This window comes from Oncorhynchus masou, chromosome 18 (genome assembly GCF_036934945.1).
Source record: "Oncorhynchus masou masou isolate Uvic2021 chromosome 18, UVic_Omas_1.1, whole genome shotgun sequence".
Taxonomy (NCBI): domain Eukaryota; kingdom Metazoa; phylum Chordata; class Actinopteri; order Salmoniformes; family Salmonidae; genus Oncorhynchus; species Oncorhynchus masou.
Window position 1 is genome coordinate 15001 of NC_088229.1, and position 22031 is coordinate 37031.

At 48.2% G+C, this 22031-nt stretch overlaps 1 protein-coding gene across 1 annotated transcript in view; it reads left to right on the forward strand.

Moving 5' to 3' along the window:
* The first annotated feature begins 8834 nt into the window (after positions 1–8834).
* Positions 8835–22031, forward strand: part of lad1 (ladinin) — an 82293-nt gene continuing 69096 nt past the window's right edge. Inside the window, exons 1-3 of the mRNA XM_064921947.1 lie at positions 8835–9006; positions 11343–11537; positions 11668–11968. Of these exons, the coding sequence (XP_064778019.1) occupies positions 8969–9006; positions 11343–11537; positions 11668–11968 (534 nt within the window). The 5' untranslated portion in view covers positions 8835–8968. The remainder of the gene's footprint in view (positions 9007–11342; positions 11538–11667; positions 11969–22031) is intronic.

A 22031-nucleotide genomic window follows, 5' to 3' on the forward strand; every position in this document is an offset into this window, starting at 1 on the left:
CGCAGCCTGAGAGTGCCATTCCCCGCACCGGAACACCAATGTAGGGCCACTTGGTCAGACAGTTTGGCTGGATCTCGCACGAACGGTGCGCGGCTGGAGCGTATCGAAATAGGGGGTCAACCGTTTCCGAAATGGGCTCCCCCAATAGGCAAATCCACTTGGGTCGGGAGGGAACATCCATCAGAACACCAGCCAAAGGCCAGCCGATAGAGGCCCACCCAGGTGGAAAACGAATGCAAATCAGTTAGAGGAAATTAAACTGGCTGGACAACAGAGGAGAACCATGGAGACGCACCGTGAACCAAGTGTGGGACTGGACTGGAGAGCTAGCCCTCACCGTGGCTAAACAACCACCAATCGGTCGCCGAAGGGACGGGCACCTTCATTGGACCAGAACCATGGTCATTGATGAACCAAACCCACAAGGTAATAGCTGGGATAGAGCACCTGCCCAGGACAGAGCTCAATATCCTCCCACCACCAAGCTGGGAAACGTGGATCAAAAGTTAGGACAAATCGAGCGCCGAAGGGGCTGGTCAAACCACTAAATCGGTCGCCGGCAGAAAATGTCCAAAGTACCGTGGTTCCGAGGGGCTCACATCCCTCAAAAGTGTCCATTACTCATTTTCTATTCGGGCTGAGAGGTTTGACACCACCCCCGTCTCTCTAGGACATGGAAGTCTTGTTGTCAAAAACCAGGTTTCAGATTTCGCGCCGGTACCTTTCTGGTTGACCCGCCACTGAGTGTGTCATCAACGGACAGGCCAATTTATCGACATAAGCCCGGAACCTCACAGGGTTCCACTCAGACACACATCTGTAGTTATCCAGAAAACACAGTCCTTCATCGGCCTTGCCCTCTGACATAATGCGGAGGAATTCCCGTACTCTGGATATCCTGGTGTGACTATTGTCAATTTGTTTAACTGAAGGGTGTATACCCGTAATATAGTGTTCATAATGAGTCAAAATTGCATTACTCCAAACCTCAATTCTGGACGGCACGCCGCCGTCTTCATCACTCTCGCTCTCCGTGGAGGTCGTCACGACGCAGCCTTGCTCCCTCGGTTACGAGCACGGTTCACTACCGACCTGACTGGTTGGCTGCACCGCCGCCGACGCACCTGCCGTCTGCTCACCCTCGTCCATCATATGCTGCTCCACGGACAACTGACTATCAAAACACTGCAAAATCACAGGGTCCTCCGGCCGCGGTTCAACACCGTTGTCAGGCTGCACATACTGCCCTGATTCGGCCTGCTGTCTCTCAGTCGAAAACCGTCTAGATTGCATAGCATTCGTCCATTCCATAGTACCAGACTTAAGTGCATGTAGAGACTTGAAATGTCGATCTAGCCGCACGATATTCTGCTTGGAACAAAGCCCACAGTCACGTCTTGGTCTGCCGCTCATAGCTTCTCTCTCCTGCCTTCCTCCGTGTCTCTTTGTTTGCTCCACCAAACAACCTAACCCTAACCCCAACCCTAACCCCTAACCCCTAACCCTAACCCTAACCCTAACCCTAACCCTGATCCTACGCCGAGTATACCCATACAGACCAGCTGGATTTGACTAGACATGGACTGATTCAGAGTTAGGATCCTGGAAGGGAATAACCCCTGAATTACACAACATGATTGAAAACATCCAGGACCAAAAGACTGACGAACACGGAAGTAAATACATAGACGATGTGGAGCTAAAAAAGAAGGATCCGACAGAGAGTCAACTCCTAGGTTGCATTATGCTTTCCACTTCCGTTGACATAGCGGACCTAGACATCATGACCATACCACTTGACATGGACACAAGGCAACCAACCGAGGACCGGACCTGCATAAGGTACACAACTCAAGGGTTTTGCCTTATCCTACGTCGAGTTGACAGACCTACCTAAACCTAACCTTAACCACTCTAAAAACTATACCTTATCCTAACCCTAACCCTAACCTTAACCGCTCTAAAACCCATACCTAACCTTAACCCTAACCTTAACCATTCTAAAAACTATACCTTACCCTAACCTTAACCCTAACACTAACCATTCTAAAAACTATACCTAACCATAACCCTACAGACAGACAGTCTTTAAACCCAACCAACGGGTCAATCTACAAGTGGGCAACCATGGGGCCTACAACTTTGGCCGGCCGCGCCCGGACCCCTCCGGCCTACGCGCATATGATGTGGAGTGCACCCCCTCCCTTCCCCCTTCCGGTTTCCACGTGTCAGAGATAGAAGTGGATCAACCGACTCAAAACTAGAAACCTAACCCTAACCTCTAACCATCACCATCACCCTCACCCTAACCCTAACCCTAACCCTACCCTAACCCTAACCCTAACCCTAACCCTAACCCTAACCCTACAGGTTCATCTGCCTCACCTAAAGCCCATTCTGGTGGGAAGCTCCTATAGACCATAAAGTGCTAACAGTCAGTATCTGGATAATATGTGTGAAATGCATGATAATATACACTACCGTTCAAAAGTTTTGGGTCACTTAGACATTTCCTTGTTTTTGAATGAAAAGCAAATTTTTGGTCCATTAAAATAACATCAAATTGATCAGAAATACAGTGTAGACATTGTTAATGTTGTAAATGACTATTGTAGCTGGAAATGGCAGATTTTTTTAATGGAATATCTACATAGGCGTACAGAGGCCCATTATCAGCAACCATCTCTCCTGTGTTCCAATGGCACATTGTGTTATCTAATCCAAGTTTATTATTTTAAAAGGCTAAGTGATCATTAGAAATTATGTTAGCAAAACTGAAAACTGTTGTTCTGATTAAAGAAAGAATAAAACTGGCCTTTAGACTAGTTGAGTATCTGGAGCATCTGCATTTGTGGGTTCGATTACATCTCAAAATGTCCAGAAACAAAGTACTTTCTTCTGAAACTCCTTAGTCTATTCTTGTCAAGAATGATCTGAAGAAGATCTTGTACAACGCTGTGTACTACTCCCTTCACAGAACAGCAGCAGGTCCTCCGGGAGGGGTTCAGTAAGGCCTGGGCCACTTCGCTTCCGCAGCACCAAACAGTATCTAAGAATCTATCCCCCCCGCTCCAAGATCATTAGCCCCTCCGCTGTTCATCCTCTGTTGCCCCTTCCTACTTTTTCTGTGTCTCGAGTCAAAACCATTTCTGACTGCCCCTTGTCTTCTGTTTCTAGGCCCATCCCTCCCCCCGTGTCATCGATGGCCAGCCAGTGTACATGGTGAGATGCCTCATGAGGGTTCGACCACGGGGCAGGGGTTTCCAGTACCTGGTTGACAGGGAGGGTTATGGCCCGGTGGAGAGGAGCTGGGTTCTCGCTAAAGACATCCTGGACACGGCCCACATCGCCGACTTTCATCGCTGGCACCCCAGTCAACCAGGTATCCGCCCAGGTGGACGTCCCTAAAAGGGGGGTACTGTCATGCCGTGACCTGTTTCGCCTGTCTTTGTGATTGTAACCACCACTCCCCAGTTGTCGCCCATCTTCCCCGTTATCCCCTGTGTACTTATACCTGTGTTTTCTGTCTGTCTGTCTGTTGCCAGTTCGTCTTGTTTGTTCAAGCCTACCAGCATTTTGTGTATCAGCTCCTGATTTTTCCAGTTTCTCTTTTCTCATCCTCCTGGTTTTTGATCGTTGCCTGTCCTGACCATGTACACGCCCACCTGACCACTCTCCCTGTCCCTGACCCTGAGCCTACCTGTCTGACCACTCTGCCTGTCCATGACCCTGAGCCTGCCTCTTCTATCAAATCTAATCTAAGTAAATAGTCAAATGACAATCAAACAATGATGTCATGCACACAGTTCATATCGGTCTATTGATAGTCAAGTTGTATGCTTTAAGGCAGTTAAATGCCGTCATGATCTCTGTGTGTTTTACATGAGTGTAAAGCACTTCTCTAGAGAACACTAAAACACTAGAACACTAACCCCCAAAAAAAATAATAATTACCTGTGTGTTCTGTCTGTCTGTTGCCAGTTCGTCTTGTTTGTTTAAGCCTACCAGCATTTTGTGTATCAGCTCCTGATTTTTCCAGTTTCTCTTTTCTGATCCTCCGGGGTTTTGAACGTTGCCTGTCCTGACCCTGTACCTGACCACTCTGTCTGTCCCTGACCCTGAGCCTGCCTGCCTGGCCACTCTGCATGTCCCTGACCCTGAGCCTGCCTGCCTGACCACTCTGCCTGCCCTTGACCCTGAGCCTACCTGACCACTCTCCCTGTCCCTGACCCTGAGCCTACCTGCCTGACCACTCTGCCTGTCCCTGACCCTGAGCCTACCTGCCTGACCACTCTGCCTGTCCCTGACCCTGCCTGCCTGACCACTCTGCCTGCCCTTGACCATGAGCCTACCTGACCACTCTCCCTGTCCCTGACCCTGAGCCTACCTGCCTGACCACTCTGCCTGTCCCTGACCCTGAGCCTACCTGCCTGACCACTCTGCCTGTCCCTGACCCTGAGCCTGCCTGCCTGGCCACTCTGCATGTCCCTGACCCTGAGCCTGCCTACCTGACCACTCTGCCTGCCCTTGACCCTGAGCCTACCTGCCTGACCACTCTGCCTGTCCCTGACCCTACCTGACCACTCTGCCTGCCCTTGACCCTGAGCCTACCTGACCACTCTGCCTGACCTTGACCCTGAGCCTACCTGACCACTCTGCCTGTCCCTGACCCTATCTGGAGTACTTCTCCTGTCTTATCCGGTGTCCTGTGTGAATTTAAGTACGCTCTCTCTAATTCTCGCTCTTTTTCTCTCTCTCTCGCAGGACCTGAGCCCTAGGACCATGCCTCAGGACTACCTGTCATGTTAACTCCTTGCTGTCCCCAGTCCACCTGGCTGTGCTGCTGCTCCAGTTTCAACTGTTCTGCCTGTGATTAATATTATTTGACCATGCTGGTCATTTATGAACATTTGGACATCTTGGCCATGTTCTGTTATAATCTCCACCCGGCACAGCCAGAAGAAGACTGGCCACCCCACATAGCCTGGTTCCTCTCTAGGTTTCTTCCTAGGTTTTGGCCTTTCTAGGGAGTTTTTCCTCGCCACCGTGCTTCTACATCTGCATTGCTTGCTGTTTGGGGTTTTATGCTGGGTTTCTGTACAACACTTTGAGATATCAGCTGATGTACGAAGGGCTTTATAAATACATTTGATTTGATTTACCTGACCACTCTGCCTGTTCCTGACCCTGCCTGACCACTCTGCCTGTCCCTGAGCCTGCCTGCCTGACCACTCTGCCTGCCTGCCTGGCCACTCTGCATGTCCCTGACCCTGCCTGCCTGACCACTCTGCCTGCCTGCCTGGCCACTCTGCATGTCCCTGACACTGAGCCTGCCTGCCTGGCCACTCTGCATGTCCCTGACACTGAGCCTGCCTGCCTGACCACTCTGCCTGCCTGCCTGGCCACTCTGCATGTCCCTGACACTGAGCCTGCCTGCCTGGCCACTCTGCATGTCCCTGACACTGAGCCTGCCTGCCTGACCACTCTGCCTGTCCCTGACCCTGAGCCTACCTGACCACTCTGCCTGTTCCTGACCCTGAGCCTGCCTGACCACTCTGCCTGTCCCTGACCCTGAGCCTGCCTGACCACTCTGCCTGTTCCTGACCCTGAGCCTGCCTGACCACTCTGCCTGTCCCTGACCCTGAGCCTGCCTACCTGACCACTCTGCCTGTCCCTGACACTGAGCCTGCCTACCTGACCACTCTGCCTGTCCCTGACCCTGAGCCTACCTGACCACTCTGCCTGTTCCTGACCCTGAGCCTGCCTGACCACTCTGCCTGTCCCTGACCCTGCCTGACCACTCTGCCTGCCCCTGACCCTGAGCCTACCTGACCACTCTGCCTGTCCCTGAGCCTGCCTGCCTGACCACTCTGCCTGCCTGCCTGGCCACTCTGCATGTCCCTGACACTGAGCCTGCCTGCCTGACCACTCTGCCTGTCCCTGACCCTGAGCCTACCTGACCACTCTGCCTGCCCCTGACCCTGAGCCTGCCTGACCACTCTGCCTGCCTGCCTGACCACTCTGCCTGTCCCTGAGCCTGCCTGCCTGACCACTCTGCCTGTCCCTGACCCTGAGCCTGCCTGCCTGACCACTCTGCCTGTCCCTGACCCTGAGCCTGCCTGCCTGACCACTCTGCCTGTCCCTGACCCTGCCTGCCTGACCACTCTGCCTGTCCCTGACCCTGAGCCTGCCTGCCTGACCACTCTGCCTGCCTGACCACTCTGCCTGTCCCTGACCCTGAACCTGCCTGACCACTCTGCCTGCCTGCCTGACCACTCTGCCTGTCCCTGACCCTGAGCCTGCCTGCCTGACCACTCTGCCTGCCTGCCTGACCACTCTGCCTGTCCCTGACCCTGAGCCTGCCTGCCTGACCACTCTGCCTGTCCCTGACCCTGAGCCTGCCTGCCTGACCACTCTGCCTGCCTGCCTGACCACTCTGCCTGTCCCTGACCCTGAGCCTGCCTGCCTGACCACTCTGCCTGTCCCTGACCCTGAACCTGCCTGCTGTCCTGTACCTTTGCTCCACCTCTGGATTAACAACCTCTGCCTGACCTGAGCCTGCCTGCCGTCCTCCCACACTAATACCAACCCATAGAAACTCATAGAAACTCATAGCAACGCATAGCAACCCATAGAAACTCATAGCAACCCATAGTAATCCATAGAAACCCATAGAAACTCATAGCAGCCCATAGAAACTAATAGCAACCCATATAAACTCATAGCAACCCATAGTAATCAATAGAAACTAGTAGCAACCCATAGAAACTCATAGCAACCCATAGAAACCCATAGAAACCCATAGCAACTCATAGAAACTCATAGCAACCCATAGAAACTCATAGCAACCCATAGCAACCCATAGAAACTCATAGCAACTCATATCAACCCATAGAAACTCATATCAACCCATAGAAACCCATAGCAACTCATAGCAACACACCCATAGAAACTCCTAAAAAGTCATAGCACCTCTCTTTTTTTCCTCTCTCTGTATATGTGTTTCCCCTATGAAATGTAATTAGCATAATTAAAACAACCCCATAAAAATCTGTCAGTTTAGACTAGAGATCTGTCTGTGTGTGTGTGTGTGTGTGTGTGTGTGTGTGTGTGTGTGTGTGTGTGTGTGTGTGTGTGTGTGTGTGTGTGTGTGTGTGTGTGTGTGTGTGTGTGTGTGTGTGTGTGTGTGTGTGTGTGTGTGTGTGTGTGTGTGTGCGTAAGCAGGTCTTCTATCAAATCTAATCCAAGTAAATAGTCAAATGACAATCAAACAATGATGTCATGCACACAGGTCATATTGGTCTATTGATAGTCAAGTTGTATGCTTTAAGGCAGTTAAATGCCATCATGATCTCTGTGTGTTTTACATGACTGTAAAGCACTTCTCTAGAGAACACTAAAACACTAGAACACTAACCCCCGAGGAAATCGAATTAGCATAACAAAATATACCCATAAAAATCCATCAGTTTAAGCTAGAGACATCTACTTACAAACAGGTCTCACAAGACTCGTCTGAGAGACTGCTTTGTGCCAAAAATAAATGAATAAATGTTTAAAAAAAATTGCAAAGGTTTCCTGATAATTATTAAATCCCTCAGATATAAGTCAGCCACACGGGGAGGGGGACTATCAAGTTGTTTCCCACGTCACGAATCTGTTATTAAATGTTTTTTTTGCTAATAGCAGTAAGGCTACTATTTTTATCAAAATATTTTTTCTATATATTTTTTTGATACTTCAAGGGCTAAATTCAAATTCAAAATCAAATCGCTAAATTAACCTAGGTATGACCTTTTTAAAACAATTCCATATAGCTTAGTAGTACCCCCATCTTAGACAGAGCTTAGACTCTTATTAGTTCAATGACTCTGACTCTATTTCTGTAGCTTTCCCACTCATCTTTTCTGATGCAAATAGCCTTTGGTGTGTGTGTGTGTGTGTGTGTGTGTGTGTGTGTGTGTGTGTGTGTGTGTGTGTGTGTGTGTGTGTGTGTGTGTGTGTGTGTGTGTGTGTGTGTGTGTGTGTGTGTGTGTGTGTGTGTGTGTGTGTTGCTCTCTGTAGGCTTAAGGTTCGTGTTTGTGTCTGTGTGGTCCTTTGTTAGAAAAAGGAGGAAGAGTACTGACGAGTTACATAATCACACTGAAGACACACACACGGTTGTAGGTAAGATTGTTATGAGTAAAGTCCAGTACACTTGTCTGTCTTTAGGTGAAGGTGTGGTCTTATACAGATCTGTAGAACAAACACACACGGTTGTAGGTAAGATTGCTATGAGTAAAGTCCAGTATACTTGTCTGTTTTTAGGTGAAGGTGTGGTCTTATACAGATCTGTAGAACACACACACACACACACACACACACACACACACACACACACACACACACACACACACACACACACACACACACACACACACACACACACACACACACACACACACAGGCCTTTAGAACAAACAGTGACTCAGTCACACTGAAAGACTCTGTACAGTTCAGCATTATTAAATACATCAAAGATGTTCCTGACTGTACCTGGTCTTTGCCTTTTTCAGCTCACTAACAGTAGTATAGGTAACCCTATACCTAACAATAGGACAGGCTGCATGCAGGGCACAACTGGAGAAGTAGAAAGATGAAGTATATTAGACAAACTGAATGCCCTTATATCTCTCTGTTGGGTGTTCCTGTCTATATTCACCTGACCTCGTTAATCAAACTACAGCTATTAGAAGTGAACTGCCTTCATAACTATATATGGACAAGATCCAAAACATTACCACCCTCTCTCCCTCTCTCTCTCCCAGGTAGTTAGTTAGGTCATGTGATCTAGCAGGGTAAAGGTGGACTATAATTCTGTTCCGCTGACTGATTCGACTCTGACAGCCACTCAGCGAAGTGCCTCAGACGCTTTACCCGACTAAATTTCCTCCCAGCCGGCCTCAACTTGACTGGGACCCCAGCTGCCATGTCCATCATCCGGAAGAACTGGTCGGCTCTGTCCCGGTAAGAGCTGGTTTACACCTGATGTTCACCAGATGTATATGCGTGTTGTTTTGCCGGTTGTCTAGCCCACATTTTTCGTACTTTAAATATATGTGCTTTACTTTGTAACTAGCTGAAAGCTAGCTAGTTGGAGTCAATGTGTATCATCGCCTGGTAAAGAAATGCAAAACTTGAAAATATTGAACGCATGCAGTACACAGAACACACCGCAGCCTAGTGCGGCGCCCCCAATGTGGCGTGTTTATCACTGCTCTATTGACAATGAATGACTTCCACCAGAACGCAAAGAGTTTGATGTGTCTGGTGGGCATGAGGCTTTAGTTTGTGGTGACTTTCTGTCAGGATTGTAACGATAACCGATAGCCTACAATTCATTTATAGTAGAGCTGCGCTGCGCACTAATATACACCTGTTTTCGCTGTGAATCATACATCAATGATGATTTAGATGGTTAGAACAGAATGTTGTTTTGTTTTTGTAAATAGTGAATGGTCTTCCGAGGTTTGTGACTGCTGTCGTTGATCATGATATTGATAAGGAAAGTGAAAGCTGATCAGATGACGGATCGGATTGAGGTAGATGTTGTGTGGGTCCTGTGATGTTGCTGTTGTTAACCCCCTAAAGTCAGTCGAAGCTAAAGATATCTGGATGAGATCCGTCTCAATCCACTGCATCCACCCATGTCGTGCTTCTGCATCTGCGATGAAAGGTGACGGCGCTAGAGCAGTGTCTGATCCTCATAGGCTTCGTGGGACTCGTCTGAAGTCGGTATAGCCGATCTGCCAACTTCTGTCTGAAGCGTCCCAACAGTTTGGGATACATACTAATAACCCTAAAACCTAAAGCCTCTATGGAAAGGTGAGACGCTCACGAACACTGTACATGATGGTTGTTTTGCTCTAAGACACCCACAGGCCCCACAAGACTTGTCTGAAGGTCCCTCAGTAGCAGTTGGAAAAATGAGTGGACGTACAGTATATATGGTGACTCGACATGTAAAAACAATTATAGTCTTGATATGTCTTATATCTCTCAGATATAGGACAGACACATCAGAACAAACTTCCCTTCGATTGTTTTGCTATCTGATGTTCCATGTAGTGAATCATCAAATAGTTTTTCTTTGATACTTCAAGGGGTCTTAAAATTGTAAATCAAATAGCAAAATTATCCTTGGTATGACCTTCTTAAAACAATTCATATAGCTTTTTTAGACCCCCCCCCCACCTAGACTCTTATGGATGAATGGGATTTTGAGCATGTAAGCACAACACACGTCCACATCAACACAACTACCAAGATCTCTGTTAAAACTTCTGACAATAACCTCTGATTGTAGAGAGTCTGAGTTTGAGTCAAGAGATGCCCCGAGTCTGAGTTTGATATGATGTTGACGGGAGTTTGAAGAATTCTCAATCTCTTATCGGTCGGTCCTATCCCGTTTCTGTCCCTGTTCTGTCTGTGGTCGCTGTCCATCAGAACATTGGGTTAGTTCAGTCTAGTCAGAGACATCAGTGGTAAAGAAAGGGAAATGTCAAATGAAGCTGAGATCCTTGATAAGGTGTGCCTTATCGATAGGTCTAGGTAGGTCTCTAGGTCTTACAAGTACCATCTCAGACAGCATGTCACACAGAGTACCATCTCAGACAGCATGTCACACAGAGTACCATCTTAGACAGCATGTCACACAGAGTACCATCTCAGAGAGCATGTCACACAGAGTACCATCTTAGACAGCATGTCACACAGAGTACCATCTTAGACAGCATGTCACACAGAGTACCATCTTAGACAGCATGTCACACAGAGTACCATCTTAGACAGCATGTCACACAGAGTACCATCTCAGAGAGCATGTCACACAGAGTACCATCTCAGAGAGCATGTCACACAGAGTACCATCTCAGAGAGCATGTCACACAGAGTACCATCTCAGAGAGCATGTCACACAGAGTACCATCTCAGAGAGCATGTCACACAGAGTACCATCTTAGACAGCATGTCACACAGAGTACCATCTCAGAGAGCATGTCACACAGAGTACCATCTCAGAGAGCATGTCACACAGAGTACCATCTCAGAGAGCATGTCACACAGAGTACCATCTCAGAGAGCATGTCACACAGAGTACCATCTTAGACAGCATGTCACACAGAGTACCATCTTAGACAGCATGTCACACAGAGTACCATCTTAGACAGCATGTCACACAGAGTACCATCTTAGACAGCATGTCACACAGAGAGGTTATAAAGCCTTATTTAAATCGAATGAGAACCTCAAAAGTCCCTGTAGTAGCCTAGGTCACTAGTGTTAAACTGTGTGGGTCTGTGTAGGCTTGCCCGCCAGTGGACAGTGGAGGATGAAGAGGAAGTGGAAAGGGAGAGGAGGAGGAAGGAGAGGAGCTATAGCAGCACTGACCCCGACAATGACCTTTCACCTGGAAACGACCTTTCACCTGGAAACGACCTTTCTCCCCGACACACCCCCGGAAACCAACCCACCAATGACAATGCTCCAAGCATCACCAGGTCAGAGGTCAAACACCTGTTATCACACGCTCACACACAGGCACACACACACACACACACACTTCAAAGTGTGTTTTTCTCTGTAGAGATGCTAGGTAGAACAGCAATTCATTATTTGTGTGTATTACAGCGCGGAGATGCTCCAGCTGGACTTTGAGGAGATGCTCAGTGTTCGAGATGAGAGGAGAAGGAACAGACACATAGAGACTCTCAGACGACAGAAAGGAGAGGAGGAGGGGAGAGATGGAGGGGAGGAGGGGAGAGAGGGGGGGGAGGAGGGGAGAGTGGAGCTATTGGGTGATATGGAGGAAGGGGGGAGACAGACACCTCCAATAGACACCCCCATCCAACCTTCACCCTCAACCCCACCCTCATCCATATCTTCACCCATACCCTCAACCCCTACACCTATCAACCCCTTAGAAAGACAGGTGAGAGGGAAGGAGGACTCTATTTTGATGTGTGTGTTTGTGTGCATGAGTGAGTATGTCAGTAAGGACAGAGACTGTGTTTGTGTGTGTTAGTAAGGACAGTGTGTGAGTGTGTGTGATGGTAAAGACAGTGTTAGTACTGTATGCAAAGTACAACCTAGTGTTGACTCTAACCCCTACCATACAGGGTGTGTACATAGTGTTGACTCTAACCCCTACCATACAGGGTGTGTACCTAGTGTTGACTCTAACCACTACCATACAGGGTGTGTACCTAGTGTTAACTCTAACCCCTACCATACAGGGTGTGTACCTAGTGTTAACTCTAACCCCTACCATACAGGGTGTGTACCTAGTGTTCACTCTAACCCTAACCCCTACCATACAGGGTGTGTACCTAGTGTTGACTCTAACCCCTACCATACAGGGTGTGTACCTAGTGTTGACTCTAACCCCTACCATACAGGGTGTGTACCTAGTGTTGACTCTAACCCCTACCATACAGGGTGTGTACCTAGTGTTGACTCTAACCCCTACCATACAGGGTGTGTACCTAGTGTTGACTCTAACCCCTACCATACAGGGTGTGTACCTAGTGTTGACTCTAACCCCTACCATACAGGGTGTGTACCTAGTGTTGACTCTAACCCCTACCATACAGGGTGTGTACCTAGTGTTGACTCTAACCCCTACCATACAGGGTGTGTACCTAGTGTTGACTCTAACCCCTACCATACAGGGTGTGTACCTAGTGTTGACTCTAACCCCTACCATACAGGGTGTGTACATAGTGTTGACTCTAACCCCTACCATACAGGGTGTGTACCTAGTGTTCACTCTAACCCTAACCCCTACCATACAGGGTGTGTACATAGTGTTGACTCTAACCCCTACCATACAGGGTGTGTACCTAGTGTTGACTCTAACCACTACCATACAGGGTGTGTACCTAGTGTTAACTCTAACCCCTACCATACAGGGTGTGTACCTAGTGTTAACTCTAACCCCTACCATACAGGGTGTGTACCTAGTGTTCACTCTAACCCTAACCCCTACCATACAGGGTGTGTACCTAGTGTTGACTCTAACCCCTACCATACAGGGTGTGTACCTAGTGTTGACTCTAACCCCTACCATACAGGGTGTGTACCTAGTGTTGACTCTAACCCCTACCATACAGGGTGTGTACCTAGTGTTGACTCTAACCCCTACCATACAGGGTGTGTACCTAGTGTTGACTCTAACCCCTACCATACAGGGTGTGTACCTAGTGTTGACTCTAACCCCTACCATACAGGGTGTGTACCTAGTGTTGACTCTAACCCCTACCATACAGGGTGTGTACCTAGTGTTGACTCTAACCCCTACCATACAGGGTGTGTACCTAGTGTTGACTCTAACCCCTACCATACAGGGTGTGTACATAGTGTTGACTCTAACCCCTACCATACAGGGTGTGTACCTAGTGTTGACTCTAACCACTACCATACAGGGTGTGTACCTAGTGTTAACTCTAACCCCTACCATACAGGGTGTGTACCTAGTGTTAACTCTAACCCCTACCATACAGGGTGTGTACCTAGTGTTCACTCTAACCCTAACCCCTACCATACAGGGTGTGTACCTAGTGTTGACTCTAACCCCTACCATACAGGGTGTGTACCTAGTGTTGACTCTAACCCTAACCCCTACCATACAGGGTGTGTACCTAGTGTTGACTCTAACCCTAACTCCTACCATACAGGGTGTGTACCTAGTGTTGACTCTATCCACGACCATACAGGGTGCGTACCTAGTGTTGACTCTAACCCCTACCATACAGGGTGTGTACCTAGTGTTGACCCTAACCACTACCATACAGGGTGTGTACATAGTGTTGACTCTAACCCCTACCATACAGGGTGTGTACCTAGTGTTGACTCTAACCCTACCATACAGGGTGTGTACCTAGTGTTGACTCTAACCCTAACCCCTACCATACAGGGTGTGTACCTAGTGTTGACTCTAACCCTAACCCCTACCATACAGGGTGTGTACCTAGTGTTGACTCTAACCACGACCATACAGGGTGCGTACCTAGTGTTGACTCTAACCCTAACCCCTACCATACAGGGTGTGTACCTAGTGTTGACTCTAACCCTAACCCCTACCATACAGGGTGTGTACCTAGTGTTGACTCTAACCCTAACCCCTACCATACAGGTTGTGTACCTAGTGTTGACTATAACCCCTACCATACAGGGTGTGTACCTAGTGTTGACTCTAACCCTAACCCCTACCATACAGGGTGTGTACCTAGTGTTGACTCGAACCCTAACCACTACCATACAGGGTGTGTACCTAGTGTTGACTCTAACCCTAACCCCTACCATACAGGTTGTGTACCTAGTGTTGACTCGAACCCTAGCCACTACCATACAGGGTGTGTACCTAGTGTTGTCTCTAACCCTAACCACTACCATACAGGGTGTTTACCTAGTGTTGACTCTAACCCCTACCATACAGGGTGTGTACCTAGTGTTGACTCTAACCCCTACCATACAGGGTGTGTACCTAGTGTTGACGCTAACCCCTACCATACAGGGTGTGTACATAGTGTTGACTCTAACCACTACCATACAGGGTGTGTACATAGTGTTGACTCTAACCCCTACCATACAGGGTGTGTACCTAGTGTTGACTCTAACCACTACCATACAGGGTGTGTACCTAGTGTTGACTCTAACCCCTACCATACAGGGTGTGTACATAGTGTTGACTCTAACCCCTACCATACAGGGTGTGTACATAGTGTTGACTCTAACCCCTACCATACAGGGTGTGTACCTAGTGTTGACTCTAACCCCTACCATACAGGGTGTGTACATAGTGTTGACTCTAACCCCTACCATACAGGGTGTGTACATAGTGTTGACTCTAACCCCTACCATACAGGGTGTGTACATAGTGTTGACTCTAACCCCTACCATACAGGGTGTGTACATAGTGTTGACTCTAACCCCTACCATACAGGGTGTGTACATAGTGTTGACTCTAACCCCTACCATACAGGGTGTGTACCTAGTGTTAACTCTAACCCCTACCATACAGGGTGTGTACCTAGTGTTGACTCTAACCCCTACCATACAGGGTGTGTACCTAGTGTTGACTCTAACCCCTACCATACAGGGTGTGTACCTAGTGTTGACTCTAACCCCTACCATACAGGGTGTGTACATAGTGTTGACTCTAACCCCTACCATACAGGGTGTGTACATAGTGTTGACTCTAACCCCTACCATACAGGGTGTGTACATAGTGTTGACTCTAACCCCTACCATACAGGGTGTGTACATAGTGTTGACTCTAACCCCTACCATACAGGGTGTGTACATAGTGTTGACTCTAACCCCTACCATACAGGGTGTGTACCTAGTGTTGACTCTAACCCCTACCATACAGGGTGTGTACCTAGTGTTGACTCTAACCCTAACTCCTACCATACAGGGTGTGTACATAGTGTTGACTCTAACCCCTACCATACAGGGTGTGTACCTAGTATTGACCCTAACCACTACCATACAGGGTGTGTACCTAGTGTTGACTCTAACCCTAACCCCTACCATACAGGGTGTGTACCTAGTGTTGACTCTAACCACGACCATACAGGGTGCGTACCTAGTGTTGACTCTAACCCCTACCATACAGGGTGTGTACCTAGTGTTAACTCTAACCCCTACCATACAGGGTGTGTACCTAGTGTTAACTCTAACCCCTACCATACAGGGTGTGTACCTAGTGTTGACTCTAACCCCTACCATACAGGGTGTGTACATAGTGTTGACTCTAACCCCTACCATACAGGGTGTGTACCTAGTGTTGACTCTAACCCCTACCATACAGGGTGTGTACCTAGTGTTGACTCTAACCCCTACCATACAGGGTGTGTACCTAGTGTTGACTCTAACCCCTACCATACAGGGTGTGTACCTAGTGTTGACTCTAACCCTAACCCCTACCATACAGGGTGTGTACCTAGTGTTGACTCTAACCCTAACCCCTACCATACAGGGTGTGTACCTAGTGTTGACTCTAACCACGACCATACAGGGTGCGTACCTAGTGTTGACTCTAACCCCTACCATACAGGGTGTGTACCTAGTGTTGACTCTAACCCTAACCCCTACCATACAGGGTGTGTACCTAGTGTTGACCCTAACCACTACCATACAGGGTGTGTACCTAGTGTTGACTCTAACCCTAACCCCTACCATACAGGTTGTGTACCTAGTGTTGACTATAACCCCTACCATACAGGGTGTGTACCTAGTGTTGACTATAACCCTAACCCCTACCATACAGGGTGTGTACCTAGTGTTGACTCTAACCCTAACCCCTACCATACAGGGTGTGTACCTAGTGTTGACTAGAACCCTAACCACTACCATACAGGGTGTGTACCTAGTGTTGACTCTAACCCTAACCACTACCATACAGGGTGTGTACCTAGTGTTGACTCTAACCCTAACCCCTACCATACAGGGTGTGTACCTAGTGTTGACTCTAACCCTAACCCCTACCATACAGGGTGTGTACCTAGTGTTGACTCGAACCCTAACCACTACCATACAGGGTGTGTACCTAGTGTTGACTCTAACCCCTACCATACAGGGTGTGTACCTAGTGTTGACTCTAACCCCTACCATACAGGGTGTGTACCTAGTGTTGACTCTAACCCTAACCCCTACCATACAGGGTGTGTACTTAGTGTTGACCCTAACCACTACCATACAGGGTGTGTACCTAGTGTTGACTCTAACCCTAACCCCTACCATACAGGGTGTGTACTTAGTGTTGACTCTAACCCCTACCATACAGGGTGTGTACCTAGTGTTGACTCTAACCCCTACCATACAGGTTGTGTACCTAGTGTTGACTCTAACCCTAACCCCTACCATACAGGGTGTGTACTTAGTGTTGACCCTAACCCCTACCATACAGGGTGTGTACCTAGTGTTGACTCTAACCCTAACCCCTACCATACAGGGTGTGTACCTAGTGTTGACTCTAACCCCTACCATACAGGGTGTGTACCTAGTGTTGACTCTAACCCCTACCATACAGGGTGTGTACCTAGTGTTGACTCTAACCCCTACCATACAGGTTGTGTACCTAGTGTTGACTCTAACCCTAACCCCTACCATACAGGGTGTGTACTTAGTGTTGACCCTAACCACTACCATACAGGGTGTGTACCTAGTGTTGACTCTAACCCTAACCCCTACCATACAGGGTGTGTACTTAGTGTTGACCCTAACCCCTACCATACAGGGTGTGTACCTAGTGTTGACTCTAACCCCTACCATACAGGTTGTGTACCTAGTGTTGACTCTAACCCCTACCATACAGGGTGTGTACCTAGTGTTGACTCTAACCCTAACCACTACCATACAGGGTGTGTACCTAGTGTTGACTCTAACCCCTACCATACAGGGTGTGTACCTAGTGTTGACTCTAACCCCTACCATACAGGGTGTGTACCTAGTGTTGACTCTAACCCCTACCATACAGGGTGTGTACCTAGTGTTGACTCTAACTCCTACCATACAGGGTGTGTACCTAGTGTTGACTCTAACCCCTACCATACAGGGTGTGTACCTAGTGTTAACTCTAACCCCTACCATACAGGGTGTGTACCTATTGTTAACTCTAACCCCTACCATACAGGGTGTGTACCTAGTGTTGACTCTAACCCTAACCCCTACCATACAGGGTGTGTACCTAGTGTTGACTCTAACCCTAACCCCTACCATACAGGGTGTGTACTTAGTGTTGACCCTAACCACTACCATACAGGGTGTGTACCTAGTGTTGACTCTAACCCCTACCATACAGGGTGTGTACATAGTGTTGACTCTAACCCCTACCATACAGGGTGTGTACCTAGTGTTGACTCTAACCCCTACCATACAGGGTGTGTACCTAGTGTTGACTCTAACCCTAACCCCTACCATACAGGGTGTGTACCTAGTGTTGACTCTAACCCTAACCCCTACCATACAGGGTGTGTACCTAGTGTTGACTCTAACCACGACCATACAGGGTGCGTACCTAGTGTTGACTCTAACCCCTACCATACAGGGTGTGTACCTAGTGTTGACTCTAACCCTAACCCCTACCATACAGGGTGTGTACCTAGTGTTGACCCTAACCACTACCATACAGGGTGTGTACCTAGTGTTGACTCTAACCCTAACCCCTACCATACAGGTTGTGTACCTAGTGTTGACTATAACCCCTACCATACAGGGTGTGTACCTAGTGTTGACTATAACCCTAACCCCTACCATACAGGGTGTGTACCTAGTGTTGACTCTAACCCTAACCCCTACCATACAGGGTGTGTACCTAGTGTTGACTAGAACCCTAACCACTACCATACAGGGTGTGTACCTAGTGTTGACTCTAACCCTAACCACTACCATACAGGGTGTGTACCTAGTGTTGACTCTAACCCTAACCCCTACCATACAGGGTGTGTACCTAGTGTTGACTCTAACCCTAACCCCTACCATACAGGGTGTGTACCTAGTGTTGACTCGAACCCTAACCACTACCATACAGGGTGTGTACCTAGTGTTGACTCTAACCCCTACCATACAGGGTGTGTACCTAGTGTTGACTCTAACCCCTACCATACAGGGTGTGTACCTAGTGTTGACTCTAACCCTAACCCCTACCATACAGGGTGTGTACTTAGTGTTGACCCTAACCACTACCATACAGGGTGTGTACCTAGTGTTGACTCTAACCCCTACCATACAGGGTGTGTACTTAGTGTTGACTCTAACCCCTACCATACAGGGTGTGTACCTAGTGTTGACTCTAACCCCTACCATACAGGTTGTGTACCTAGTGTTGACTCTAACCCTAACCCCTACCATACAGGGTGTGTACTTAGTGTTGACCCTAACCCCTACCATACAGGGTGTGTACCTAGTGTTGACTCTAACCCTAACCCCTACCATACAGGGTGTGTACCTAGTGTTGACTCGAACCCTAACCACTACCATACAGGGTGTGTACCTAGTGTTGACTCTAACCCCTACCATACAGGGTGTGTACCTAGTGTTGACTCTAACCCCTACCATACAGGGTGTGTACCTAGTGTTGACTCTAACCCCTACCATACAGGGTGTGTACCTAGTGTTGACTCTAACCCCTACCATACAGGTTGTGTACCTAGTGTTGACTCTAACCCTAACCCCTACCATACAGGGTGTGTACTTAGTGTTGACCCTAACCACTACCATACAGGGTGTGTACCTAGTGTTGACTCTAACCCTAACCCCTACCATACAGGGTGTGTACTTAGTGTTGACCCTAACCCCTACCATACAGGGTGTGTACCTAGTGTTGACTCTAACCCCTACCATACAGGTTGTGTACCTAGTGTTGACTCTAACCCCTACCATACAGGGTGTGTACCTAGTGTTGACTCTAACCCTAACCACTACCATACAGGGTGTGTACCTAGTGTTGACTCTAACCCCTACCATACAGGGTGTGTACCTAGTGTTGACTCTAACCCCTACCATACAGGGTGTGTACCTAGTGTTGACTCTAACCCCTACCATACAGGGTGTGTACCTAGTGTTGACTCTAACTCCTACCATACAGGGTGTGTACCTAGTGTTGACTCTAACCCCTACCATACAGGGTGTGTACCTAGTGTTAACTCTAACCCCTACCATACAGGGTGTGTACCTAGTGTTAACTCTAACCCCTACCATACAGGGTGTGTACCTAGTGTTGACTCTAACCCTAACCCCTACCATACAGGGTGTGTACCTAGTGTTGACTCTAACCCTAACCCCTACCATACAGGGTGTGTACTTAGTGTTGACCCTAACCACTACCATACAGGGTGTGTACCTAGTGTTGACTCTAACCCCTACCATACAGGGTGTGTACATAGTGTTGACTCTAACCCCTACCATACAGGGTGTGTACCTAGTGTTGACTCTAACCCCTACCATACAGGGTGTGTACCTAGTGTTGACTCTAACCCTAACCCCTACCATACAGGGTGTGTACCTAGTGTTGACTCTAACCCTAACCCCTACCATACAGGGTGTGTACCTAGTGTTGACTCTAACCACGACCATACAGGGTGCGTACCTAGTGTTGACTCTAACCCCTACCATACAGGGTGTGTACCTAGTGTTGACTCTAACCCTAACCCCTACCATACAGGGTGTGTACCTAGTGTTGACTCTAACCACGACCATACAGGGTGCGTACCTAGTGTTGACTCTAACCCCTACCATACTGGGTGTGTACCTAGTGTTGACTCTAACCCTAACCCCTACCATACAGGGTGTGTACCTAGTGTTGACTCTAACCCTAACCCCTACCATACACGGTGTGTACCTAGTGTTGACTCTAACCCCTACCATACAGGGTGTGTACTTAGTGTTGACCCTAACCACTACCATACAGGGTGTGTACCTAGTGTTGACTCTAACCCCTACCATACAGGGTGTGTACCTAGTGTTGACTCTAACCCCTACCATACAGGTTGTGTACCTAGTGTTGACTCTAACCCTAACCCCTACCATACAGGGTGTGTACTTAGTACTGACCCTAACCCCTACCATACAGGGTGTGTACCTAGTGTTGACTCTAACCCCTACCATACAGGTTGTGTACCTAGTGTTGACTCTAACCCTAACCACTACCATACAGGGTTTGTACCTAGTGTTGACTATAACCCTAACCCCTACCATACAGGGTGTGTACCTAGTGTTGACTCTAACCCCTACCATACAGGGTGTGTACCTAGTGTTGACTCTAACCCTAACCCCTACCATACAGGGTATGTACCTAGTGTTGACTATAACCCCTACCATACAGGGTGTGTACCTAGTGTTGACTCTAACCACTACCATACAGGGTGTGTACCTAGTGTTGACTCTAACCCCTACCATACAGGGTGTGTACCTAGTGTTGACTCTAACCCTAACCCCTACCATACAGGGTGTGTACCGAGTGTTGACTCTAACCCTAACCCCTACCATACAGGGTGTGTACCTAGTGTTGACCCTAACCACGACCATACAGGGTGTGTACCTAGTGTTGACTCTAACCCTAACCCCTACCATACAGGGTATGTACCTAGTGTTGACTATAACCCCTACCATACAGGGTGTGTACCTAGTGTTGACTCTAACCACTACCATACAGGGTGTGTACCTAGTGTTGACTCTAACCACTACCATACAGGGTGTGTACTTAGTGTTGACTCTAACCCCTACCATTCAGGGTGTGTACTTAGTGTTGACTCTAACCCCTACCATACAGGGTGTGTACCTAGTGTTGACTCTAACCCTTACCACTACCATACAGGGTGTGTACCTAGTGTTGACTCTAATCCTTACCACTACCATACAGGGTGTGTACCTAGTGTTGACTCTAACCCTTACCACTACCATACAGGGTGTGTACCTAGTGTTGACTCTAACCCTTACCACTACCATACAGGGTGTGTACCTAGTGTTGACTCTAACCCTAACCACTACCATACAGGGTGTGTACCTAGTGTTGACTCTAACCCTAACCCCTACCATACAGGGTGTGTACCTAGTGTTGACTCTAACCCCTACCATACAGGTTGTGTACCTAGTGTTGACTCTAACCCTAACCCCTACCATACAGGGTGTGTACTTAGTGTTGACCCTAACCCCTACCATACAGGGTGTGTACCTAGTGTTGACTCTAACCCTAACCCCTACCATACAGGGTGTGTACCTAGTGTTGACTCGAACCCTAACCACTACCATACAGGGTGTGTACCTAGTGTTGACTCTAACCCCTACCATACAGGGTGTGTACCTAGTGTTGACTCTAACCCCTACCATACAGGGTGTGTACCTAGTGTTGACTCTAACCCCTACCATACAGGTTGTGTACCTAGTGTTGACTCTAACCCTAACCCCTACCATACAGGGTGTGTACTTAGTGTTGACCCTAACCACTACCATACAGGGTGTGTACCTAGTGTTGACTCTAACCCTAACCCCTA